This window comes from Pelophylax lessonae, assembly GCF_965119305.1.
Source record: "Pelophylax lessonae genome assembly, chromosome: 7".
Lineage (NCBI taxonomy): Eukaryota > Metazoa > Chordata > Amphibia > Anura > Ranidae > Pelophylax > Pelophylax lessonae.
In genome coordinates, this window is record NC_138774.1 from 154,055,184 (window position 1) to 154,080,799 (window position 25,616).

The following is a 25,616-nucleotide window of genomic DNA, read 5'->3' on the forward strand; positions in this document are numbered from 1 at the left end:
GTGAGCTGCACTGCAGCGATCTAGAGGTCTATTCATTGCAGCCAGAGAGTTAAATATTACCTGATAGTGTTGTTTACTTTTGATATCACATATTTGTAAGGATAACATTGTTGGGACTGACTGACCTGACATTATTGAATGAATGTCTAATATTTACAAAGTGAATTTGCCCCAAGTCATGTGTTTGATTTATTTACTTATATAGACTCCTGTGGGTATGTTGTGCAACTTTTCATACAGTTCTAATTTTTTTTTTTCCCTCTTAACTGCAGAATCTGTTACAATCTGAAGATTTCGTACTGAAGGTTCAGTAGGTAAATTACTTTATTCCATAATCTGTTTGGGCTATCATTTTCACAGCTTTATAATGAAACCAGACATTGTGAAATCTGCTGTTTCTATTTTCTGAATAGCAGCCTTTCTCAACCAGTGTTCGGTGTATCCTGGGGGTTCCACTAGAGGTTTTTTTTAGGGGTTCCTTGAGAGAGAAGAGGCAACATGATATCCTACCTACACTGTATATTCTTGATTCTTTTTATTTAAGCCGCTCTCCTCCAACCTACTGATCACACTAATGAACTGTAGGTATAATCATTTTCTGGGTTTTCTCTGGGAGGGTGGTTACTAAGGCACCATAACAATTTTGAGAAAGGCTGCTGTATTGTTGGTTTTGTCTTTTTGTTTTTAAAGGATTTTGATATTATTTGCATAAAAATGCTATCAGTTGCAATCATAATGGAGCATCCTACACTAGAACAGGTTTTTCTTGCTGTGCTCTATGGAAATGTGTTGTGAAATGGCCACGTATATAGGTGTTTGCTTACAAACCACTTGCAAAGTTCAGTAATCTATGGTGGCTGATTACTGATCATATTACATGTTGGCTATGGGTAATTGCACTTTGCACGTCATTGTTCTTTGCCTTGCCTTTGTTAAAGCCTAGTACACACTAGTCGTTTTTTTTTTTTTTTTTTTTCAACCCAGCAGGGCTAAACAAAAAAAAACCTGACAGCTCAGAATGAGCCTCTGTACTAACTATATGACATTGGTACAGCGATCTCCCTGCTGTTCTCTTGTGTTCTGACATGGCTCCCCCGCCAGGACACTCCAGTCAGTACTTTCAGTCGGCCAAACCAACTTCAGTACACACAGGCAGATGCCGCCCGACATTTGGCCCGTGTGTATTAGGCTTAATTGAATTTCCTACAGTGCGCTATGTGCTCTATGCAGCACAGGCATTTAGCTTTTTAAAAAAAAAAAAAAAAAATTTAAAAGGCCCTAAGCAGAACAATGCACTTTGAAGGACCACGAAGACCAGAGGAAAGTAGGCCATATACAATCTTGGCTGGTTCAGCAGGAGCCAGATGAGATTCAAATCGTGTGTGGGCAGGCTTGATCGTTGAACTTGGGTACAACCAGCCTGCCGCATATTGTCTGTGATGATCGATAGCGGCTATAGCAGGGTGGGCTTCCCCCACCCTCTTCTGCTCCCCTGCCGGGAGAAGACAATGGCTTGGTAGGAGGGATTCCCGCATCAACTCTGTGTTGATGGGATAATTGAGCACATTTCTTTCCTACAATTGCTTGTATGGCCAACCTGAAGGAAAACCCAACAAAAGGAACCAGTTTCTGCCAGGATAATATGGGAGCTGCAATTGCTGGTTTGTTAATGGCGCAATCATCTGGCTGGTCATCCCTATTCTTCCCTACATAAGAATTCATTAACCCCTTCCTGCCTTGCCTCGGCATTCCTTTAACCACTTAAGCCCCGGAAGATTTTACCCCCTTCCTGACCAGGGGGTATTTTGCGATTCGGCACTGCGTGACTTTAACGGACAATTGCGCGGTCGTGCGACGCTGTACCTAAACGAATTTGGCGTCCTTTTTTTCCCACAAACAGAGCTTTCTTTTGGCGGTATTTGATCACCTGTGCGATTTTTTGATCACGCGCTATAAACAAAAAAAGAGCGTAAATTTTGCAAAAATAGCAATATTTTTCCCTTTTTTTTATATGAAATTCCCCCAAAAATAAATGTAAAAATCAAAATTTTTTAATATTTTCGGCCAATTTGTTTTATGCTACCTATGTTTGGTAAAAAAAATCGCAAAAAGCGTATTTTGATTGGTTTGCGCAAAAGTTATTGCGTTTACTAACAAAGGGAAAGATTTTTGTCATTTTTGTTGTTTTTTTTTTTAACGCGTAATGGCGGCGATCTGCGATTTTTTTTGCGGTACTGCGACAATGCGGCGGACAGATCGGACCCTTGACTGACATTTTTGACACTTTTGGGGTTACCAGTGACATTTCTACAGTAATCAGTGCTATATATATGCACTGTTACTGTAAAAATACACTGGTAGTGAAGGGGTTAACTTTATTTGAGAGGGAGGGGCTGTGTGTGTCCCTAGGGGCGTGCTTCTAACTGTGATTGGCTGGGGCTTCAACTGTATGCAGAGTGATCAATGGATCTACATAGTAGATCCATGTGATCATCTCTCATACAGAGAGGAGAATGACAGGCAGCTTGTTTACACAAGCTGCCTGACTTTCTCCCTCTCCCCCGACGATCGCAGAGTGGCCGGCGGCGATCGGGTCCGCCGGTCACACGCGCGGGGGGGTCCGTGACCACGCGGGAGCGGGAGCGCGCCTCCGGCGGCGCGCGCTCGCTCCCTAAACCCTCACAGGCGAGCGACGTAGACCTACGTCACTTTGCCTGTGAGGGGCTGACCGCCCACGTAGATAGTCGTGCGGCGGTCGGCAAGTGGTTAATATGGTCTGGATGCCCAGGAGATGTGAAGGACGAGTGATAATATAACCACTATGATTGAGAGTCAGTCCCTCCTGGCTATCGATCAGTAGTGGGGACCGCAGAGAGCGGTCTTTGATAGCTTGGTCACTGTGCTGGAGTCAACACCAAAACCTTGGCCACTGTGATGTGTGGGTGGTGAAGCTCACCCATTTGCTGCAACACATATGTTTACGAAGGCAACAGGTTAATAGCAAGCATGAATAAATGGATTCTAGACTTTACGGACTGCATTCTTGTTCCAGAGCAGGGTCTGTAAGTAGGGGTGAAGTTGAGGGTGGTAATCGTAAAGCCTGCAGCTTCAAAAATAAGTCTGCGGTACCACCCATATTTAACTTATGACAGCCTTTAACATCTAGGGAGAGAAACCATACAACCGCTCCATAGAGTAATTAATAAAACCATAAAAATGTAATGGAATGAAAGAATTGCACTCACAAGAGCAACAAGTAGCAGGAAAATGTACAGCATGTTGATGCATGTTGATACTGATGTATTGGGGTCATGGAGCTGGCCATGTGTGGTAACAGCCAAAGGATATAGGATGGAAAATGGGCCAGCTTTTTAACATCTATTTATTTGAAATCTAGAAAATGAAGAATTCATTTTTTGGATGCTGGCAGGTTTACTTTCCAGTCAATTTTTGATCTTTCAAGCCCTCCACTTGAATAGAGATAGATCACTGCTGAAGTCATCTAGAGACATTAGTAGCAATTAAATGATTAAAAGCTCCTAATATCTATCTTTGCATCCACCTTTAAATTGGTATTAAACCCAAATCCAAAAATTTATTTTGCAATATTTCAACTTACCAATCCTTAGATGTAGCAGCTGCATTAGTGTCCCCCCCCCCTGTTTTCTCTTGATGTTCTGGCTAGTAACTCCAGTATTAGAGTGCCCCCACTCTGGATGAAGGAGCACAGGTTGCACATTTTGGACAGAAACATTGTTAGTCTGGGGGAGGGGAGTGTTGGATGTACTATTAGATTTCGATATTCTAACAAATTGAAGCCAAACTCTAGCTCACACTGCAGTTACTGCAAGTTTTTGATTCGACAGACGCAGTGCTCCATAAATCATAACTACTGGGTTATATTGCCTCCTCCAGGAGTAGGACTAGGCAGAACAAAAAACACCTGGCTACGCCCATGGGCTGTCCTCAGCTTGGTATATAACCCCTCTCTGCTCTAGGTAATCAGTTTTAATCTGTCTAGTCAGGAGTAAGGACCTAGGCTCCCGGCTGGGATCTCAGGTCTTAGCAATTCTTTCTCCTTCCTTGCACCTTTTTATTTTTTTTTCTCTCGGGAGATCTACAATCCAAGTACAGATCCATGGGCGTCAAGATGATCCACAAAATTATTATTTTGGGAGTACCCAGAATAGGGGGACAAAGCTTGTCCTTTTTAGGGTCCTGAGTCTCCTTGTGCGGATTTAATTCCTGCAAATGTTCAGGTGATTTCCGAACTACCTAAAGTCCCCTCTATCCCTGTCCAGGGAATAGATTTGCCTAGGCCTGATTCTAATTCTGACCAGGGTGATCCTTCCTCTGGACAAACTTCAGGAACTACAGGTTGTGATTCACCAGCTGCTGTCACGCAGATAGTTCTCTCTCCCATTTTTACATGCAGGTTCTGAGTCTGGTGGTATCCACCTTAAAGACAGTTATGTTTGCGGGCCTGTAGGACAGGAAAACAAGCCTAATTAAGGAAATAGAGCCTAAAAAAGAAAACTAATTTAGCCATCAAACCTAATAATTTGTAAGCTGCAATATAAAAAATGTTGACTCTTTTGGATTTAATATTGCTTAAAATAAAAAATATAGAAGTTTGATTTGGCTGTGCTTGGCCTTTCATACTAACTTAGTTTGAATTGGTCTTCTATTTACAAAAAATACTCAGTTGTTTGCAGTTGTCTTTAGCTGTATCCCATGTGGACAGTCATGCATTTTGTAGTAGTTTTGGGGTTAATTTGATATGAAACACTATGAAGTAGGGCATTTTATATTCTGCAGTGTTGCCTGCAGTTAACGGGCTGAATTCAGATGTAATGCATGATCACTAAGGGTGTTAAACTTCTACTAATCCACTAGCTATCCTTTGCTGACTGGCATCTGTCCTAACCGGGTGGGATGTGGCTATCTTCCAAACTTTCGTGTGCTTTTTCCGTGTGATGTGCTAGGTTTTGTATGCGTTTCATACTAATGCCTTTATTTGTAGTGTGCATTTTTTTTTTTTTTTATGTAAATATTAGATGTTGGGATGACTAGCGTAACCAGATCATAAGAATATTATTTTTTTTTTTTTTTTTCATGTTGCAAACTATTTTCTAACTACCTGGTGTAACTATCGCTTGAACTTTACAAAGCTCATTGCTTTAGATTAATTTTAATATTTTTCTTAAATTTTTTTTTTTTTCCCCTTCTGGTAGTGAGGAAAAAAAAAATCTACTTTTAACCAGTGTGGTACAGACCCTAGGTTTCCATCATTTTTGTTAATATAGTGGTGTATGATGTAGTCCTCCAGAAAATTTCTATGCAAAGGAGCTATAAGAGGTGCATAGAGGAATTAAAAAAATGAACACAGTATGTTTTTGTTTTCCCAAAGGTAAGAAAGTTGTGTATGATCTAAGGGCTCTTTCACACGGGCGTTCCGATCAGATCCGCCTGTCAGTTTTTTAGGCGGATCTGATCGGATGCCCCATTCAGCCCTATGGAGCAGCGGATGTCAGCGGTGACATGTCCGCTGACACCCGCTGCCATCCGTATCCGATCCTGTCCGTGAAATCCGGACGGATGGAAACCCTTTTTTCCATCCGTCCTGGGGATCGGATCGGATGAGAGCGGACAGGCGGTCCGCTCTCAACCGATTTCCCCATAGAGAGCAGCGGGGGCTGTGACACCTCCCTCTCCGCACTGCAAGCGGGGATGGAGCTGTCATCTGCCGGCTCAGCGGGGATCGCGGATCGATCCCCGCTGAGCAGCACGGATCCGCCTACAGAGGCGGACCGTGTGAAAGAGCCCTAACTCACTTTGGGGCTTTGTAGTCAGGCAATGTAGGGTTCTGACTCACAAAAGTTAATCCAGTGGCTTGATGTCATCGTGGCATATTCCACGTTTATTGAGCATGCTAAATTAAATGACAGCAGTTTTCAGCTAATGAGGATCTTATACGTGAATTGTGGATTTGATCTACAGTATAAGCAAAAAAAATAATTCCTAAAGTTGGGTCAATGCTCCGTGAACAGTGAAGTCTGTTTAGACCCGATGGTTTCACGTTGTTCCTTGCTCTTATTAGCTAAGCCTACTTATGTATACACTTGTAGCTTTCTGTAAAATGTATCCCCACTCTCTGGTAAAGAGTACAGATGTGGGAGTGAATCACAAGTAAACATCTGCAAGGAAGAGAGAGGACATATTTACACATTGTGGGGAAAAACTACATCTGCTATCCAGTGTGGGATTACTTCACATGCATGCACAGGAATGTTCTATTAACTCCCTCCCTACAGGGGCAAGGCAGCTTTAGGCAGACCTTGCCCTGGTTTGTTTATGTACCTGAAATATAACGATGTCTCAAAACTTCCATTGTTTGCTACTACTTTAGCACTACCATGTTTAGAAATCCTTCAATATGGAAGTGCATAAATGCATGTTAACATCCAGAGCATGTTTAAAACTAACATGAAATTTAACATTTTTTTTTAGATTCAGACTCTTGTGTGCGAAAATACTTTAAAGTGGTTGTAATTTGAAAACCCTTACATATACCCAGTGAAATGACTGGCCTCAGGTGATAGAGATGAAACCTATCCTCCTACATAAGTTATACCTGTCTATCTGCAGCCCTCTCTTCTCTACAGCCATTAAAGGTGCTGAATTTTTAAAGCTTCTCAGAGTTGCGAAAAAGGGGGCAGAGAGCTGAAGTTAAACTCTGCAGAAATCAGTGATGAAATCTCTGACCGCTGATTGGAGGGAAGGGACACATCCCCCTCGACACAAAAACAGAGCTGAGGCTGTCAATCAGCCGGAAATTCCTCCCATGACACAATTTTTCTCTTGGTGTCAGGAAAATGTATGCTGATAGAGGAACGAAGCAGCAGACAGAAATAACACTTGGAGTTCCTAATTGAGACACTATAGAGGGATAGGTTTTGTTCACATTTCATGTCTGATGTTTACAACCACTTTAAGGCATCTGTGAAAGGATTATCTGCAGAGGAAGATGTTTTTATTTTTTAAGCAGTTCGTAGATTACACTTTTTTTTTTTGGGTGGGTTGAAAAAAAAAATCACTCGACTCACCCCCCCCCCCCCCCCAATACACACATTCAATGTGGATGGGGGAAATCCTCACCACTGTGTCATTGTATCCTGACAGTGGGGAGACTTCCTGACAGGCTGGATGTACAGAAGTCAATCGATAGATCTACTTCTGTACAACCAGCCTGCCAATATATGGATCGTGATTTGGCCAATTCCCCGCTGAACTGGCTGAATTTTGATCCATGTATGGGGGCCGGCTTTAGATCTAATGGACGTATAATTGACCAGTAATCAGAGCATGACTTTTTTAAAACTTAAACTTTCAATACACACAAATTCTCAGTACATTTGATTGCTTGACAAATGTCCTAGTTTGAAATTTCTTTTGCCTTTCACATTTGATTTTGTAGTGAATGGTCCTAAACAAAAACCACACTCACTGTTTTTTCTAGACTAATTTTTCATCCTGCTACTTTGAATTATCTAATCGCTAAGGTCAAGAACTAAAGTCGTTTTGACCCGACTAACCTTTAGAAAATCAAAGACTTCCTAAAGCACAAAAATGTTCTACTAGTGTACCCAGCTTTAGGTCTACTTGGATATAAAATGGTTAGATTAGAGGATGAGATCCATGACTTTACACATTGTTGGCTTTGAGTTAAAGGTCAAAGATTCTAGCTGAATTAGCCACCATGGATGACCAAATCGAGACATGCTTGATCTGTATGAGTAACTTTAGGTACCACATTGGTTAAACTTGATTTTTAATTTCTACATTTTGTCAGAATTTAGAATAAATATTTGGCAAATGTTTGTCAATATTTGTCCCTACTTTGAATGTGTGGTTATTTCCTTTTTACCTCCTCCACCATTTACAGGAGCATATAAAGAAACAAATGGGAAGTGGGACAGCACCATCAAGTGTAAATATGGGCAAAACGTTGCTGCAAAGAAACAGCTTCTGCTAGTTTTAATTGTAGTACATTCTGGTTATGTTGGCATCCCTCACCTCTTCTGTTATGTGTTTTTAATGGGCACTGAGGTCTCACTTGCCGGTGTACTAACTTCTTCCCTCTTCTTTTCTGCTTTCTGGCTGGCTGCACAGAGTCTCACAATCCCTGGCTTCCAAAGGTTAACAGTAGTCTTGCTGTTCATGCACAGCGATACGTAATGCTTTTGTTCTTGTACTGCTGCCTTGGGTAACAACTGCTGCCTCTGCTTTACACGGTTGCCTTAAGAGCCCAAAGAATATTGCTTTGAGACGAGCACAGCACACCTGTACTTTAATACCCTCACCATGAAGCTTAAAGCAGAAGTGTACACCTTTGTCTTGCTGCCTGTCTACCTGTTAATGTTTGTGTACAGCACTCTTACATTTCTACCATGGTATCTTCTCACCAATGCAAAGAAGAAGAAAGCTATGGCAAAAAGATTAAAAGCTAAACCTGTCTCGGATGTACCCGGAAGTCCTTATCGGGCTGTCAGCCACTTCGATTCACTGGCCACCATAGACCTTCCAGGAGCAGACACTCTAGACAAACTGTTTCAACATGCTGTGGCCAAGTTTGGCACGAAAGACTGTCTGGGCACAAGAGAGCTGCTAAATGAAGAAAATGAGAAGCAACCGAATGGCAAAGTCTTCAAGAAGGTAGTTCTCCTTTTTTTTTTTTTTTCTAAAATGTCTAAATTATGTGGTGGACCCCAAAATGTCAACAGCACTAACTGCAACCTAAAAGTACCATATACTATCTGTCTGTCTCTTGAAAATGCAAGCGGCAATTTACTTTATGTACGATTTATACAGCATCTGGCATTTGCTTCGAAACCAGATTAGTATGTGACTGACTTGTGCCACCTGTATGGGTATTTATAACATGTCTAAAGTTCTAATCCCTAAGGGCTTGTTAATAGTCTGTAAGGTTGTACATTTGTATTGGCTTTAGGCTTCCACAATCCCACCATAACATTTTGATTTTTGCCAAGTACCACTTTGTCACAACTTCGTAATGATTTTTGTATTTAGGGCTGAAAGGTGATAGAGTACACTCATTGCTGCCTTTTTAGTATGGTATATTCATGATAAGCTGTACAATTTTTAACACCATTGTTAACTTTCTCTTACAGCTAATTTTAGGGGAGTATAAATGGTTAAGTTATGAAGAAGTGAATACCCGAGTCAACCATCTTGGAAGTGGGTTGGCTGCACTGGGTCTGAAGCCACGGAGCACAGTTGCAATTTTCTGTGAAACTAGAGCTGAATGGATGATAACTGCTCAAGCATGCTTTAGATACAATTTCCCATGTAAGTATACTGCACATGATTTCTACAACACCCAACAAAACTCCGATACAAGCAGTTCTCTAATAATTCAAAGAACACTATACAGAGTTCAGTAACCCAGTTTGTTAGCAGAAATTCTTAATGGTGGGGGATAATATTCCAGTGGATGCAGCTTACTGTAGCGATAATGTAAAAGTTTTAAGTTTGTATTTACCGATTTGGTCAGTTACATGGATTACAGAATATTCTACATGTAAGCCCAAGGAGATTTGATAAATATAAATTAAAAGCTGAACCCCAGCCTTACCTTTTTATACTCTTGCACAGTTGTATCGGCTCCTTTACCAGTACTAAAATAGCTTTCTCTGGTTTCATTGCATACTATGAGCTTCTCCCAGTGTGCATTAGAAGCTGCTGCAAGTCTGATAGAACCTGCTACATTTCCTGACAGAAAGACGTCCAGCGTTATCTAGGACATTACACCCCAGCCTTGACCTGCATCTTTCTATCATTTGATTTAATTTCTTTTGATCATTACATGTGGGCATTACCTAGGGCAGTCTGACTAGGAATGCAACTTTTGATATTTGCAAAGGCTCTCTGAAGACCCAGCCCACTTGGTTGCATCAAGAGTACTGAAGGTGCTTCTGGTCTCCCTTTTTTTTTTTTTTTTTTCGTTCAACCCAGCAGGACTGAATGGGAAAATAAAATTGTCCGCTGTGGTCAGAGCAGCTTTACGAGCCATCTAACATCAGTACGGTGATCTCCCCTGTTGTTCTATTGTGTTCTGATATATATATATATATATATATATATATATATATATATATATATATATATATATATATATATATATATATATATATATATATATATATATTTTTATAATTGTCATTAGCACACCGCTAGAGGGGATGGGAGGGACCAGGGAGGACAAATTACAAGCAGGTTTACCTTTTGGCTTTAGGTTTTTTGTGGTTTTTATCCTGGATTTAGGAACACCTCTGCAGCTCTTACATTAGTAATGGTCATACTGAGAGAGCACAGGAAGTCACATTTTTCTGCTGCCTAAGGAAGACTTTTGGCTCGGAGTGCAGTTCTGGTGCAGTTGATTACAGAGAACTTACACTAAGGAGAACTAAATGTCCTGATTTTAGTAGATTTACAGTGTTCACTCGATAGCATTACTAGCTCTGATTGCTTTCTCCTATTGCCTGGAATTGCTTTTGAATTTTGCGTAGAGTAATAAAGCTAGTTCTTGAAATGTCCATCTGCTGCAAAGCAGTCTATTTCCACAGTGTCACCTGGCAACAAAATTCTTACTGACCCTCCTTATTTTTAGTGAATGTCCTCTGATAGCAAGATGCATTGAACTATACTCGGAGAAATATTCTAAAGAATCCATATTTATTGCTGGTAGTTTGCCTGACTTCTTGTATTTGCTTTCAGAACTACAGTCGTTTCCACAAAGTTCCTCATTCTTCTAAAATAAAGATATTGTTGCAGGCTTTCTGCACAAAAGCAATGTGCTTTATCTTAAAATGATTTTCCCTTTTTATTAAGCTGATATTTTGCAAAAAGATGCTGCATGCAATGTCACACACCACAGTTGCTATGTGTGATCTGACTATAGCACAGCAAATATGACACTGAAATTTAGGGGCAGTGTTTTTGCACATGGAGATTTTGAAGCTTGTTGAACAAAAAAGCTGGTGGAAATCTTAGTTGAGACATAGCAATGGAAAACTTGGCTGAGGACCTAACCCTTTACCATTGTAACCAAAACCAAAAAAAATGGATGGAGTTGGAAATAAACTTTTAAGTAGCTCAGGAATGGGGAACCGAGATCTGTTTCAACTGGTACAACACCTAGAATATATAATTCTTGCCTCTGGGTGCTTGTCAAACCTTTACTTATGTTCTGTAATTCCTTATTAGAATAAACTTGTGTACTTAGAAGAATTGGATGGCTGTTTATGAAATGTTATATGCCCAGAGACCTTTTCAGAATTTAATTTTTGTTTGAAGCAGTTCTGGACAGAATTTGTTTTTAAATTACAATTTTTGTGTACTTGCTGAACACTGGAATTAACTAGAGGAAAATTTAAATCTAATCTTAGGAAGTATTTTGCTGAAGGGGTAGTTGATGCTTGGAATAAACTTCCAGTAGCGGTAGTGAGCCAGTTAACATTATATGGCTTCAAACCTGATTGGGACAAACCCAGATCTATACAAAAAAACAAATGGAAAAAAAATACAGAATCTGTACAAGACAAAAACTGGTCAGACTTGACTACGGTCTATTTTTCTATGACTTGCTGGCCTTCTTTTCTCTAGGTGGTCTGAGAAACCTCCTAGAATTTCACCTTCTCTTTTGGTTAGGTACGTGGTGGTGTCCTGTAGCTCAGTTTGTGATGTGGAATAAACATGTAATGAAGTACTGCTGTGCAATATTAGCTTTATAATGACCCTGCAGCTTGGATCTCTAACCTCTGTCTACAAGGACTACAGGGAAGGCTTGCTATTCAGTTCTTAGTCTAAGCCTCCATTCTTTCTAGTTGTCCCTGTTCACACTTGTTAGCTCAGTCGCCCTACACTCAAAGTACGTGATGCAATACGTACATTTTCAGGCTTAAAGAACTCCCCTTCTATAAAACTGCTAGAACTCTTGTAAAATGCCTGGAGAAAATGTATTCAAAAACACCAGTAATACTCTAAAGCCGCCAATAGACTGTTCAAATCTTGGCCCTTTCAGCAGGGAGCGGCTTAGATTCCACCTATGTGTGGGTAGGCTACAGCTGCTAGCAATGATCACTGTGCGTTCCCCCAGCCGGGTCCCCCCCCCCCCCCAGTCTGTAATCTCAGGAAAGAAAATTGCACTGGCTGACTTGACTGGCTTAAAGCTGGCTATACACTAGTAACATTTCTTTGGAAATTAATTTAAGAAGATTTGTTCAATTTTCTAATCACTAATGATAGGAGAATTTTTCTCAAGTGAGTCTGCAACAGTAAATGTTTTTGTTCAGGAAATGACCTCACATTTAACATTTGATTTTAGAATTAAATACAATTTAAGTACTTTCGAACTGCATTTGTCCAGTCCTCATTTAGCCAGCTTTACACTCTTCTCAGGCGCAGGCTAAAGTTGATTTTATTTTTGGTTTGGGAGATTATAAGAAAGGGTTCAGCTTGACCTTGTTTGTGTTTCCTTTTTAGTGGTTACATTATATGCTACACTTGGTGAAGATGCAGTGACGTATGGCCTCAATGAATCGGGAGCCACACATCTCATTACTAGTGCTGAGTTGCTGGAGACAAAGCTCAAGGTGTGTATTTAATGTACTGTATGATATTATGTCTATGCCCTCATCACCTTCCCATTCTCACCAAACTTTTTTTTTTTTTCCTTTTTTTGCTAGGGTGCGCTGTCACAAATCAACAACATTAAAAACATAATCTATGTTGGCAAGAAAACCATAGAACTATCAGAATATCCAGCAGGCCTGCAGATCCATAATATGGAGGCAGTAGAAGATCTGGGTGCCAAACCTGAGAATTGTGAGTATGTATATTTGTCATTTAAAGCAGCAGAATGCAGCCCACCAGCTCAAATACATACTTTCCTACAGTGATTCACAGCCTTTTCAGCAAATGCATCCTATTACTTTGCATGCATGCATGCCATGGCCCCCATTCATTCCTGTGGGTAAGCTCTATTCTGTTGGACTGCTAGAAGCAGAGTACGGGTTGTAATGAATAAGGTCGTAGTACGCATGAACACTAAAAGGAAGAGCCAGTGGTGAAACCTTTCCAGCACTAGCTCTTTCCTGGGCCGTGCTGCACAAAGAAGATAAACATTTGTGCGTGGGGGTAGAGGTTTGCGTCATCCATAGTATATACCAGTGATGGTGAACCTTGGCACCCCAGATGTTTTAAAACCACATTTCCCATGATGCTCATGCACTCTGCAGTGTAGTTGAGCATCATGGGAATTGTAGTTCCAAAACATCTGAGGTGCCAAGGTTCACCATCACTGGTATATAGAGTTTTGGCGCGTCTTAATGATCCAGAAGCAAAAAGTAATTCCATGTTTCAAATGAGGAACATAACAAGTAGCCCTACAAATGGGCATGCTTGTAAGATGCCCTACTTTACTCTCCTCAATATCATAGTCTCTAAGATAATAGCCTTACCAATTTATAATTACCTTTTAGCTGATTACTTTTACATCATCTTCTGTGATTTTTTTTTTTTTTTTTTTTAATTTTTTAATTCTAAATAATCGTAGATTTCATAAGTCCCCTGAGCATTCTTCCAACAATGAATATGTAGTAATAGCATATTGCCTTCCTAGTCATTGATTGATAATTTTTGATCCGCAGTGAACAACCCTCCATGCAGACCTCTTCCTACAGACCTTGCTGTTGTCATGTATACAAGTGGCTCCACAGGCAAACCCAAAGGAGTAATGATGATTCACAGCAACCTAATAGCTGGCATGGCTGGGCAGTGTGAACGGATACCTGGCCTTGGGTAAATATCCACCTCTGACAGTGCAGTTTACGTTTTAATCCTTAGACCTTGTACCAGTGGCAGTTGTGGTGTTTTTTTTTTTTTTTTTATTCTTTTTAGAGCAATGTGCACAGCAAAGCTTGCAACAAACTTTATGCAGCTTTCTTAAAGCCTTTAAATAACCCTGTTTAGATTAAACATGGATAATAGAGTGCTGGTTATCACTTTAAGTAAGCTGCTAGTAGGCATTCAACAAGTTTCAAAGTAGAGCTGAAGCTTATTACCTGCTCATAAGTGTGTGTGTATTCTGTTTAGGCTTTCTCCATAATGCTGCATTTTGGGGCAATGTGTTTAAGCAATTACTTTTCCTCACAAATCCGAAATGGTATTTAAAAACTCAGAAGACATCTGCATTCTGTATGCAGCATAGTATGATGTAAGACGATCTGCATTGCTGATGTAGCTTGCTGCTGAGAATTTTATTACACATTGATGTGCAAAAATAGACAAATTAGATTTTTCTCAGTCCTGTTTTTTATGACTGTTGTAGAAAAATGTAGACGTTTTTTAGTTAAATGCAAAAAAAAAAACAAAAAACAGCGTAAAATACCTGCCCTTTTTTGCCTTTTTTCTTCTTGTAAAGGAAAATCCGTTGCCTGCTCTATAATAGTACAGACTTGAAGCTGATCTCGATGTTTCCTGTCACTTTGAATTGATTGTTTTTGGACCAAGCTAGTCCACACTAACTATTTCCTTCACTAAGTGCTGCAATGGCGTGAAGTGCTGCATGAACTGTATAGCTTTAGCTACATACAGTACACAGTGCTGGCTTCTGGCTGAGAGAGACTGTTTTGTTCCAGGTGTGAGACGAGCAGTCCTGTCTCACTGCCACAATCCGGTAATGTGGGAAAGGAAATGGTTTGCTTGGTCCAAAGTGACAGGAAACTTGGAGATCAGTGTTAACTTTGTTTATTCTTTTAATGTGGAATTTCTAGAGGCTAGAATACCTCCGTGCTTTCAGGCCTAAAGACCTCCTGTGTTTTTTTTGTTGTTAATGCAGCTTGTTTTTTTTTTAAATGAAGAGAAAACTTTATTAGAAAGTTCAAACAGAAACAAAACAACAGAGTCCAGAGCACACCCCGCACACCCCGCAATGCCCACAAGCATTTATGGACAACATACAGCATTAGCATAGCCACAACTCAAGTAATGCAACCTACCCATCACAAAAATAGTGGAACAGGCGTTTAGCCGCCCACACCGCTCCACCCCCCCTCAATGAGCACAAATGCGGAGGTTTGAATGGAAACAGAATTCAGCGTGACCGGCCCTCCAAAACTCAGACCACCCCAGCTATAAGATTATTAAGGACCAGGTCCACCGGGGCCAGGCCCGGGACAGCCAACCACGGGGCCCATAGTGCTTCAAATTTTCCAGGGTTACCCCTATGTTGGTATATATATTTTTCTAAACGTAGCGTGTCACCCATTGCGGCAATCCACTCTTTAACCAGAGGTGCCCTCGGGGAAATCCAGTGCCGAATGCAGCTTGTTTTTAATGTGCCTGTACACGTGTGTGAACATGTGCTACATACTGTATATAGAAAAGAAATCCGAGTCATCAGTATTTTGCGTACTTATATGGGATAAATGTTGATTTAAAGAGGTTTACATTTTGAATCTGGGAACTAGAATTACTTTACGCATGTACGTGGAAATACGCACAAAATAACCGTAAGACATTTGGCCATGAATACTGATGTTCAAAGCTTCAGTAACATGTGCAAATACCCTAAAAGGAGAAGAAATAGATCTTCATAACAACACTGATTTTTTTTTTTTTTTTCTTTCTTTTTTAGGCCAAAAGACACCTACATCGGATACTTGCCTTTGGCGCATGTTCTGGAGATGACTGCAGAGATATCCTGCGTAACTTATGGATGCAGGATTGGCTATTCCTCTCCGCTAACGCTGTCAGACCAGGTAAAAATACACTGCTGCTAAGATAAGAGTATCTCACAAAAGTGAGTACACCCGTCACATTTTAGTAAATATTTTATTATATCTTTTCATGCGACACCACATTAAAAAAAAAAAAAACACTTTGCTACAATGTAAAGAAGTGGGTGTACAGCTTGTATAACAGTGTAAATTTGCTTTCCACTCAAAATAACTCCACACAACCATTCATTTCCTAAACCACTGGCAACAAAAGTGAGTACACCCCTAAGTTAAAATGTCCAAATTGGGCCCAATTAGCCAATTTCCCTCCCCGGTGTCATGTGACTCCTTAGTGTTACAAGGTCACAGGTGTGTTTAAATTTGGTGTTATCGCTCTCACGCTCTCATACTGGTCACTGGAAGTCCAACATGGCAAAGAACTCTGAGGATAATGAATCTTGAATAATGGTAGATGATGCATGTAGTATTTACTTCCTCGAATCCATCTGCCCTTAGCTCAGGCAGGAGGATGTGCTTATCTCAGAAAACCCCTCCTGAAGACTCCTGGGATGTATAACATAATTTGCCTAGGCCTGGAAACCAGGAAGAAATTAAAGAAATATGAAAAAAAAAAAAAAGTTTCAAACAAGCAAATGTGAATTACTTTCCTATCTTATTTACTAATGCTAGCAGAATGAGAATTACAAATAGTCCATGCTGATTGAGAGTGAAGTTCCGCTTTAACGTCTTTGTTCCTATTCGCACAGCAGATGTATTGGGAGCCTTTATCACTCATGTTTCCGGTACAGGTTTAGTCTTGTTTTTTTTTTTTTTTTTATTTATTTTTTAAACTGTGATTTTCATAATTGGTTTACTTATTACTCCACCTTTTTAGTCTGTGTTGAAATAAAACTCTAGGGAAAGGCAGGTTGGGCGGATTATGCAAATAGTAGAGAATTCTGCTGTAATGTTTCTCTCTGGGCAAGTGTGCTGTGAAGGTGTTCTTTTAATTAGTCCACGTGTTCTGATTTGGGTAATAATTGTGAAGGGTGTTTTCTGATCTCTTCTGTCTCCGCTTCCTGTCAAGCAGAAGTCTGTCACCTCACCTCATTTCTGTTCTGTTCTGTTCCCTGGCTAAAAGGCAAGAGATATTGTAATGTGAAAAAAGAAAACATTGGGTTTTCAACCAATAAATGGTTTACATCTTAAGGGGGTCCCCATTTGGGTGAGACAGACAAACTTATCTGGTGTCAAAATGTAGAGGACCTGGCTACCAAAGGCACTGAAGCCATTGTACCCACAAATGATGCCTCTTGTTAATGCAGTGCATTTCTGTGTGTGAAGGTGTACTGCATTAAAGTGGTTGTAAACTGAAGACATGAAATATGAAGTAAGCATATCCCTGTATAGTGTGTATGTGTCTCAATTAAGAGCACAAAGTGTCCCTTTTTATCTGCTGCCTTATTCCTCTATCGGTATGAATTCCAAGAACTCACTCCCCAGGAGCTTGCCAATCATTTCAAAAATAAGATTCATTCAATATGTGATAAAATCTCCACTCTAAAGAAATCTCCACCACTTAACCCATAAAACAGCTGTGCATTATCCCACGCTCCCTAACCTAATGTGTCTCTCACTTCTAACTTGTGTCTGATGGCTGAAACCAAATAATTGTTCCCACTGTTGCAAACAAAATAAGATTAAAAATGGTGGCTGCGCAAACCATTTTTTTTTTTTTTAAACCAAAACCCTACTTTCAAACCACAAAACTGCTATCATTATTCAGTGACAAACTTTCTCTATCGCTCATTGACAGACGTAGTCTTCTTGATTCTCAAGAGCTGGGTTAGGTTGTCTCCGCAGGAGTAGGACTAGGCAGAAAGACAAAACGTTCTGGCTCCACCTTGGGGGCAGTCCCTGAGGGTATATCCTCCCTCTCTCTGCTACAGGGAATCAGTTTTTTTCTGTCTAGTCAGGAGTAAGGACCTAAGTTCCTTGCTGGGATCTTTTTGGTCCTGGCAAGATTTTTTCTTTAAAAAAAATTTTTTTTTTTTTTTTTTTTTAGGCAGTTTTTCTCCAGTGTTTTTTTTCCTGTGAGATCTTCAAGCAAATACGCCAGACTGGGCGACACTAGTGGTCACCCCAGCCGGCCTACGAGTGCGCGCAGACCATTGCATTGCGCTTGGTCGGCCGCGACACATTCAAGTAAGTATGCGGGGCCGGGCGACGGGCTGGGTGTTGAGATCCAGTGGTCACCCCGGTTTCTGCCTACGAGCGCGTGCAGACCAGAGCTCCGCGCTGGGTCGGCCGCGACGGAGTCCCAGTGGAGGGACTGACCTTGCGAGTTAAAAGTCTCGCTTGGACGCCAGGAACCAGAGAGTCGAGGCGTCCGGAGTGGTCCACAACCCCCCACCCCGGTGGAGAGGGTATTGTGAAGAGAGGGTGCCTGTCGGTTCGGTATGGTGAGTAAACGTTCCCTTTTTTCTTTCCTTGTTATGAGGCAGTATGAATTATGGGCCCCTCCATACATGGTCAGTATATATCTGACACTAAAAGTCCCCCTTGTAAATACAGTATGTGTTTGGTGGGAAGTGGACTTGGTTTGAGAGCTAACACTCTACCCAGCAGACTGTAGCATTACAGCAGACATAGGAGGTATAATCCTACCTTATTTGTAGTGTATCTCCTGTAGATCAATAAATCGCCACTTAGCAGAGATGCAGGTGGATGTGCTGGGAAAACGATTTCGGCGGTCCGCCGCCATTTTGCCGTAGACCAGGTGCATGTATGTCCTCAGGTCACGCCGGCCGCCATGTTTTTGGAGTCTATTGTCTCTTGTATGGGGGCGGCCATGTTTCATGAGCCCAGCTACCTCGTGGAGAGCTGGGAACGCTGGAAGGCGTACACAGGGGGCGGAGCCACGTCCTTCTACCCGGGAAAAAGCAACAGCTCCTTCCAGTCTGTAAAAGACAGACGCTGACTGCAGTTGGTTGGAAACTTCACTGCATCGGTTGGTGAGCCTTGGGGGTCCCTCTCTCTCTCTGTGGGGATCGAGAAGCAGGTACTCTGAGGGGCGCTATTGCGCTAGGGGGAGACACATAAAAAAACTTTTTTTTTTTTTTTGTTTTTTCTGGCAAAGGTGTCCTGAATTAACATGGACCCTGCCACTCATGTATCTTCTCCGGATCCCCTCGAGGGGTCTGAAGGATCCTCCAGCACCCCACTGACGATTGAATCATTGTCAGCTATTATGGAAACTTTTGTGTCCGGGTGGAAGTGGCTTGTCAGGGACAGGGCGCAAGAAAGCGACCCCCGCCTAACCCCTTATTATCTGAAACCTCGGATTCAGACTCTGAGCCTATTTCTGCAGTTGCAGGTACTTCATCTGGGATTGGTGTCTCGTGTACTGTCTCTTCAGACAGTGAGGAGGATGTTTCGGCATCAGCCATAGCCAGAGAGGAAGCGTTGGTAAACGCACTCATTGTATCTGTTCAAGAAACCTTAAGATTACAGGGTATTCCGTCGGAAATAGCTGAAACTGAAATCCCTTTTGGGACTAAAAAAACGCATCAAAGTGGCGAAGGTTTTTCCATTGCCCAAATGTTTTGGCAATCCAATCGAAGAAGAATGGCGTCTGCCAAAACGCACTTCTGCTATTTCTAAACGCATTAACAGGCGTTATCCGTTTGGGGAAACCCTCATTAAGAAATGGACAGAACCACCTGTGGTGGATTCACCAATTGCTAGATTGAATAAAGCCACGGTTATTCCTCTAGAAGACGCTCCGTCTTTTAAAGATCCAGTGGATCGCAAGATAGAAGCTATGTCTCGCACCATGTTTACCTTGATTGGATCAGCTTTCAGACCAATAATTGCTATTGGTCTGGTTTCGCAGGCTGTAACTGAATGGACCAAGTGGTTACGCCGGGACTTAGAAGAGGTCCCTCAGGCGGTATCAGATTTGTTGGAACAAATGATACAGGGGTTACAGTTTGTGTGTGATGCGGCGTTAGACGCCACTCCATTATTGGCGCGAGCATCAGTCTCAGCGGTGGTTCTCAGGCGTACACTGTGGCTGAAAGGTTGGTTAGCCGACCAAGGTTCCAAAAAAGCATTGGCTAATATTCCCTTTTTAGGAGAGCGTCTTTTTGGAGCCAACTTAGATGAGATCATTAAGGATCTCACGGGTGGAAAGAGCACTTTTTTACCGCAAAATGTTAAAGGTAAAGGAACTCGTCAAAAACGAGGGCCTTCTTTTTCTGCTCACAAAAGGTTTTTTCGTCCCGCGGGTGAAAAAATTAAGTCCTCCAAAGCTCCTTCAGGAGGCTTCAGGGGACGTTGGTCGGGCAAGCAAAAGCCCGCCCCCTCCAGACCTGAAGATAAATCGTCCAAAGCCTGAAGGTGCGCCCCCACCCATAACTGGGGTGGGGGGACGTCTTCGCCGGTTCCCGGATCCATGGCTTTCCAGAATCCCGGACAAGTGGGTTTGCGAAGTCATAAGGTCAGGGTACAAGATCGAGTTTCGATCTCTCCCACCGGCGCGATTCTTCCCTTCCAATATTCGACTATCCCCGGATCGTTTAGAAGATCTGCGGAGAGCAGTCACGGATTTACTACAACAAGGAGTGGTAGTCCACGTTCCTTGGACAGAACGTTTTCAGGGGTTTTATTCAAACCTATTTACAATACCCAGGAAAGAGGGCAAAGTGCGTCCAATTCTGGACTTAAGGGCACTCAATTCTTTTGTCAACATAAGAAAATTCAGAATGGAGTCCATTCGCACAGTAGCAGCCTTCCTGCATCCAGGGGATGTCCTAGCGTCCATAGACATCAAGGACGCATATCTTCACATTCCCATTTTCGCAGGACATCAGCGGTTTCTACGCTTTTCCGTAGAAGAGAACCACTATCAGTTTGTGGCGTTACCTTTCGGTCTCGCCACGGCTCCTCGGGTCTTCACGAAGGTGTTGGCCCCAATGTTGGCACTACTGCGCCAAAGAGGCATATCGATTCTTGGTTACCTAGACGATCTTCTGCTTCATGCAGAGTCTCCTCAGACCTTGCTACAAAACATAGAAATTACTATAATTTCTTTACAGGAATTCGGGTGGCTGGTGAACCAGCAAAAGTAATTTCTGCTTCCCAACCAGAGGCTCGAATATCTGGGTCTAATTCTAGACACAGTCAGGACAAGAGTTTTTCTTCCGGTAGGGAAACTCCGGAAGATTCAATTAGCAGTCCAGTTGTTACTATCCAACAGCTGGTCTTCTCTTCGAACTTGCATGAGGGTTCTGGGGTTGATGGTGGCTTCCTTCGAAGCAGTCCCATTTGCCCAGTCCCATACCCGAATTCTTCAGCAAGAGATTCTTCTCAGATGGAATCGGAATCCGGAATCCCTGGACAATCAGATCCGATTGAGCAAACAGACCAGAGAGTCTCTGGTCTGGTGGCTTCGGTCTCCGATGCTCAGCCAGGGAAAGTCATTTCTGCCAATATATTGGACGATAGTGACCACGGATGCCAGTCTATCCGGATGGGGAGGAATTCTCGGTCAGTTATCTGTCCAGGGACTTTGGTCCCTGGAAGAATCCAGGTGGCCGATAAATGTACAAAACATTATAAAGTTGATGTAATGGCATCATCTGATGCCGTGTTTGGCCGCAAGGTTTTGCAGGCCGCCATTTGAGGAGACCAGTGGTCTGCCTCGAGGGTTTTTTTCCGTTGGAAATTTTTCTTTTGAGTCTCATTCTTTGTTTATAATGAGCCTTTAAAACTTCTAGTTTGGCACCGGTTGGGCCTTCTAGATTGGATTTTGATTTTTGTCAATCCCACCCCTCATTTGTGGCACTGCTTCTGGATGTCCCAGCTCTTGAGAATCAAGAAGACTACGTCTGTCAATGAGCGATAGAGAAAATCAGATTTTTGTAAGATCTTACCGTAAAATCCTTTTCTCCTAAGCTCATTGACAGACGTAGTACCCGCCCCTCTATCATTGAGTTGGGTTGGGTTAAATTCTCTGTTACTGCTTTAGAACAGAACTGATTCCCTGTAGCAGAGAGAGGGAGGATATACCCTCAGGGACTGCCCCTAAGGTGGAGCCAGAACGTTTTGTCTTTCTGCCTAGTCCTACTCCTGCGGAGACAACATAACCCAGCTCTTGAGAATCAAGAAGACTACGTCTGTCAATGAGCTTAAGAGAAAAGGATTTTACGGTAAGATCTTACAAAAATCCGATTTTCTTGTGTACAATAACATAAAACATATGTGACCATCCCAAATGACTAGAGTCGAAATAGTAGTGCTTTTCTTCTTTCAAATATTTTTTTCTTTTTAAATGTTCTCATATCCCGCAGTTTTTCCACCTTTACCCTTGTGGATATCAGTTAATACAATTGTGCATGCTCTCCCACCACCTTTCACCTCTGAGCTCACCTCTGGTTTAGACCTATTTCCATGTCTAAAATCGCCTTCCCCCTACTGGGGCTAATTCCAGTTTCCTCAGCCTTTCAATCTCCTTCCACTCTCCTCACTGAGCTGGCTTTGTCTGGATTTACTTTAAAATAATTAGATGGGACAGCAGCTCCTGTATGCTCTACAAACACAGTCCTCTGTCACCGGACTCCTCCCACGTGTATTGTCACGATCACGTGTCTTCCTCAGGTAATCCCTGAGGATTTTTTGATTTTACTTTGCACCCGTTGACATAGAGTGCTGATAACACCTCTATTCAACCCTGCTACTATAGAGGAGGTTGCTAAACCTATTTCTAACGCCCACCTAACCACCTGTCCCCTGGCAGATACATTCACCCTCTGACTATCCTACACACTCTAACCCACATCTTTAAGCGCTCCCTCTCTTCTGGCATATTCCCCCAACTCTCTAAAATATGCACTAGTCACCCCTATACTTAAAGCATTTATTGGACTCTACTAATCTTCACAATCTACACCCATCTCCTTGCTCCCCTTTTCCTCCAAACTCCTTGAACGCCTGGTCTACACTCGAGTGACCACCTCAATAAGAATAACCTTCTTGATCCCCTTCAGTCTGGATTTTGCCCTCAACACTCACAGAAACTATTCCTTTTAAAACTCGCAAATGACCAGCTAACAGCAAAAACTAATGGACACTATTCTGTACTCCTCCTACTTCTGGACCTTTTTTATATGGTTAACCACCCCCTCCTCAAAAAACTTTAATCTATTTGGTCTCCATGACTGTGTGCTCTTCGCTGGCTCTCATCCTACTCATCCTACCGCACCTTCAGTGTCCAAATTCTACTTCCTCCTCTCCTCTTCCTTTCTTTGTCGGGGTCCTACAAGGTTCTGTTCTTGGACCTCTCCTCCTATTCTCAATCTACACCTCCTCCCTGGATCAGCTGCTAGCCTCCCATGGCTTTCAATATCGGTTCTACGCTGACACCCAAATCAATCTCTCCACCCCTCAGTTCACTCCATCAGTCTCCTGCATCTCTAATTTACTAACAGACATATCTGTCTGGATGTCACACCACTTCCACAAGCTCAACCTGTCCAAAACTGAGTTATTGGTCAAGACCAATAGCAAGACCATCAACCCATCCCTGCATGCCAGGGTGTTAAGAGTTATCCTGGACTCTGAACTCTCATTTCGGCCCCACAATCAATCACTTTTTCGAAAGCTTGCCACCTCAATCTCCGCAACCTCAGACATCTCCCAAATATGTTCCTTCCTAACCAATGAAGCTACAAGGCTTCTAATTCACTCCCTGGTTATCTCTCGCCTTGACTACTGTAACTCCCTCCTCATTGGCTTACCTTTTTAAATAGGTTAGCTCTCCTGTCTATCATGAATTCTTCTGCCAGGCTCATCCACCTTACAAACTGCTCAGTCTGCTGTCCCTCTCTGCCAATCCCTCCATTGGCTGCCACTCACCCAACAAGTTAAGTTAAAAATACTAACCACTTACAAAGCCATCCACAACTCTGCCCCCAGCTACATCCCTAACCTAGTCTCAAAATACCAACCGACTTGGGTTTTCCGCTCCTCCCAAGACAACCTACTCTCCATCTCCTGTGTCACCTCCTCCCATACTTTCATTTTCTTCATCACCTCATTCCCCACAGTTATTACCTTTTTTTTTTTTTTTTTTTTTTTTTTTTATCACTTGACCCTCCCTTCTAGAGTGTAAGCTCTAATGAGCAGAAAAAACGAAGGTTGCTCTAATGAGCAGGGCCCTCTGATTTCTCCTGTATTGTAACTGTACTGTTCCCTAGCGTTGAAATGAACTGCACAAACTGTTGGCGCTATATAAATCCTGTATAATAATACTTCTGACAAGTTTTCCTGACACCAAGAGAAAAATGGTGACTCTTGCATTCAGAAAGTGCACCAAACCTGCAGGATTTAATAGAAGTCTATGGCTAAGTGCAGCAAACTCTCAGGGAAGTTGCAGGTAAACTGCAGAGCATCAGCAAGACAGCAGCCCTGTACTATTCTGCTCAGTGTATTGCTTCACACTGACCTGGAGATCTCCTATCCAGCTGCTGGCACCACTCTGGAGACTGCTAGGTGGGATAAGAGGTGGAGTGCAGCTGGATTCGCTCCACATGGGACAGGAGCCAGCAATACAGAGGAGGTATCCGCTTATGTGGTTCTTGCTCCCTACTACAGCTCCTGTTTTATAAGTAGTCCCTCTGAATTGCACTCTCATGCTCTGGGATGTCGGGTCAGCAAGCCCAGACTGCGATCTACTGGTCACCTTGCCGCGATTTACAGGTTGCTGACCTCCCACTATAGATCATTGCAAGCATTGGTGTGGATGCAGACTGTTTTGCAGACTGTCCTGATTTTTTTTGAATGTCTGAGCTGCTGTTGTTTTCCTATTTACACATTTAAACATTCTACTTTTTTTTCTCTAGCGCTTTATGTGCAAAAAGGTTGGCTAAACTTTCTTGAACTCTTACAATGCGCAGTTTGTCCTAAAGTGGATAACTGTTCTCCTACACTGACCCAGACTTTGGCATGTCTCTCTGGGTCAAGGCACGAAGCCAGATTTACCCAGCAGAAACTGTTTATTCGTTTGACTAGCCTTCTGGATATTGAGTCTCTCTACTGTTCTGCAGATAATTCTAGTGGGCCACACACAGTTCTAAGCTAGACACAGACACTGAATGCCCTGGCACTTTGGGAGGAGGAGACTAAAAACCTTAAGACATAGTCTTGTATTCAAGTGGTAATCAAACAAGAATACAAAGGAAGACTAAGCGCCCATTCGCATTGCCTGCACACTAAACTGCAGAGATTTAGTGTGCAGTCAGCTTTGTTCTGGCTGCAGTGACCTGCTGGCAAGGGGTGCATCAAATATTCTATCCCCCCCCCCTTTTTTTTTTTTTGTGAACTTTCATCCTTTAAGTTTTACCTATAGGTAAGCCTATATTAAAGCTTACCTATACGTAGTGTAAATATCTTCTAACCATGCACAGTTTAGGAGATATTTACTGTCCTAGCAGCCAGTTGCGTCACTGATGCATGCGCTCTGAAGAAACGGCCGCCAGTGCTGTCTCTTCAGAGCAGTGTGCATTGACTGGAGCGCCCGCGTGCATACTCGTGAGTGATGTCATCGCAGCTATGGCTAGTCACAGAGCCGCAAACCCGGAAGGAAGACTGCCTAGAGATGGACGTAGTCTCCAGCGATGGCATCGCTGGAACGCTTTGTTTTCAAGTAAGTTTAACATAATGTGCTAGTATGCAATGCATACTAGCACATTGTGCTTTTGTCTTGCAGGTAAGGGAAAAAAAAGGGCAGTGGTTTTACAACCACTTTAATTCATG

At 42.3% G+C, this 25,616-nt stretch overlaps 1 protein-coding gene across 6 annotated transcripts in view; it reads left to right on the plus strand.

Annotated features, from left to right (window-relative positions):
• The first annotated feature begins 246 nt into the window (after positions 1 to 246).
• The window catches only part of ACSL4 (acyl-CoA synthetase long chain family member 4), a 49,023-nt gene continuing 23,653 nt past the window's right edge, over positions 247 to 25,616 (plus strand). The window contains exons 1-7 of one of the 6 annotated variants that reach the window (XM_082262590.1): positions 247 to 314; positions 8,476 to 8,715; positions 9,192 to 9,369; positions 12,565 to 12,674; positions 12,768 to 12,906; positions 13,731 to 13,881; positions 15,719 to 15,842. In XM_082262590.1, the coding sequence (XP_082118716.1) occupies positions 8,488 to 8,715; positions 9,192 to 9,369; positions 12,565 to 12,674; positions 12,768 to 12,906; positions 13,731 to 13,881; positions 15,719 to 15,842 (930 nt within the window). In that variant the 5' untranslated portion in view covers positions 247 to 314; positions 8,476 to 8,487. Of the gene's footprint in view, positions 315 to 8,172; positions 8,716 to 9,191; positions 9,370 to 12,564; positions 12,675 to 12,767; positions 12,907 to 13,730; positions 13,882 to 15,718; positions 15,843 to 25,616 lie in introns of all 6 variants that reach the window. The other 5 variants (XM_082262589.1, XM_082262592.1, XM_082262593.1 and 2 more) reach the window with 5 other exon arrangements.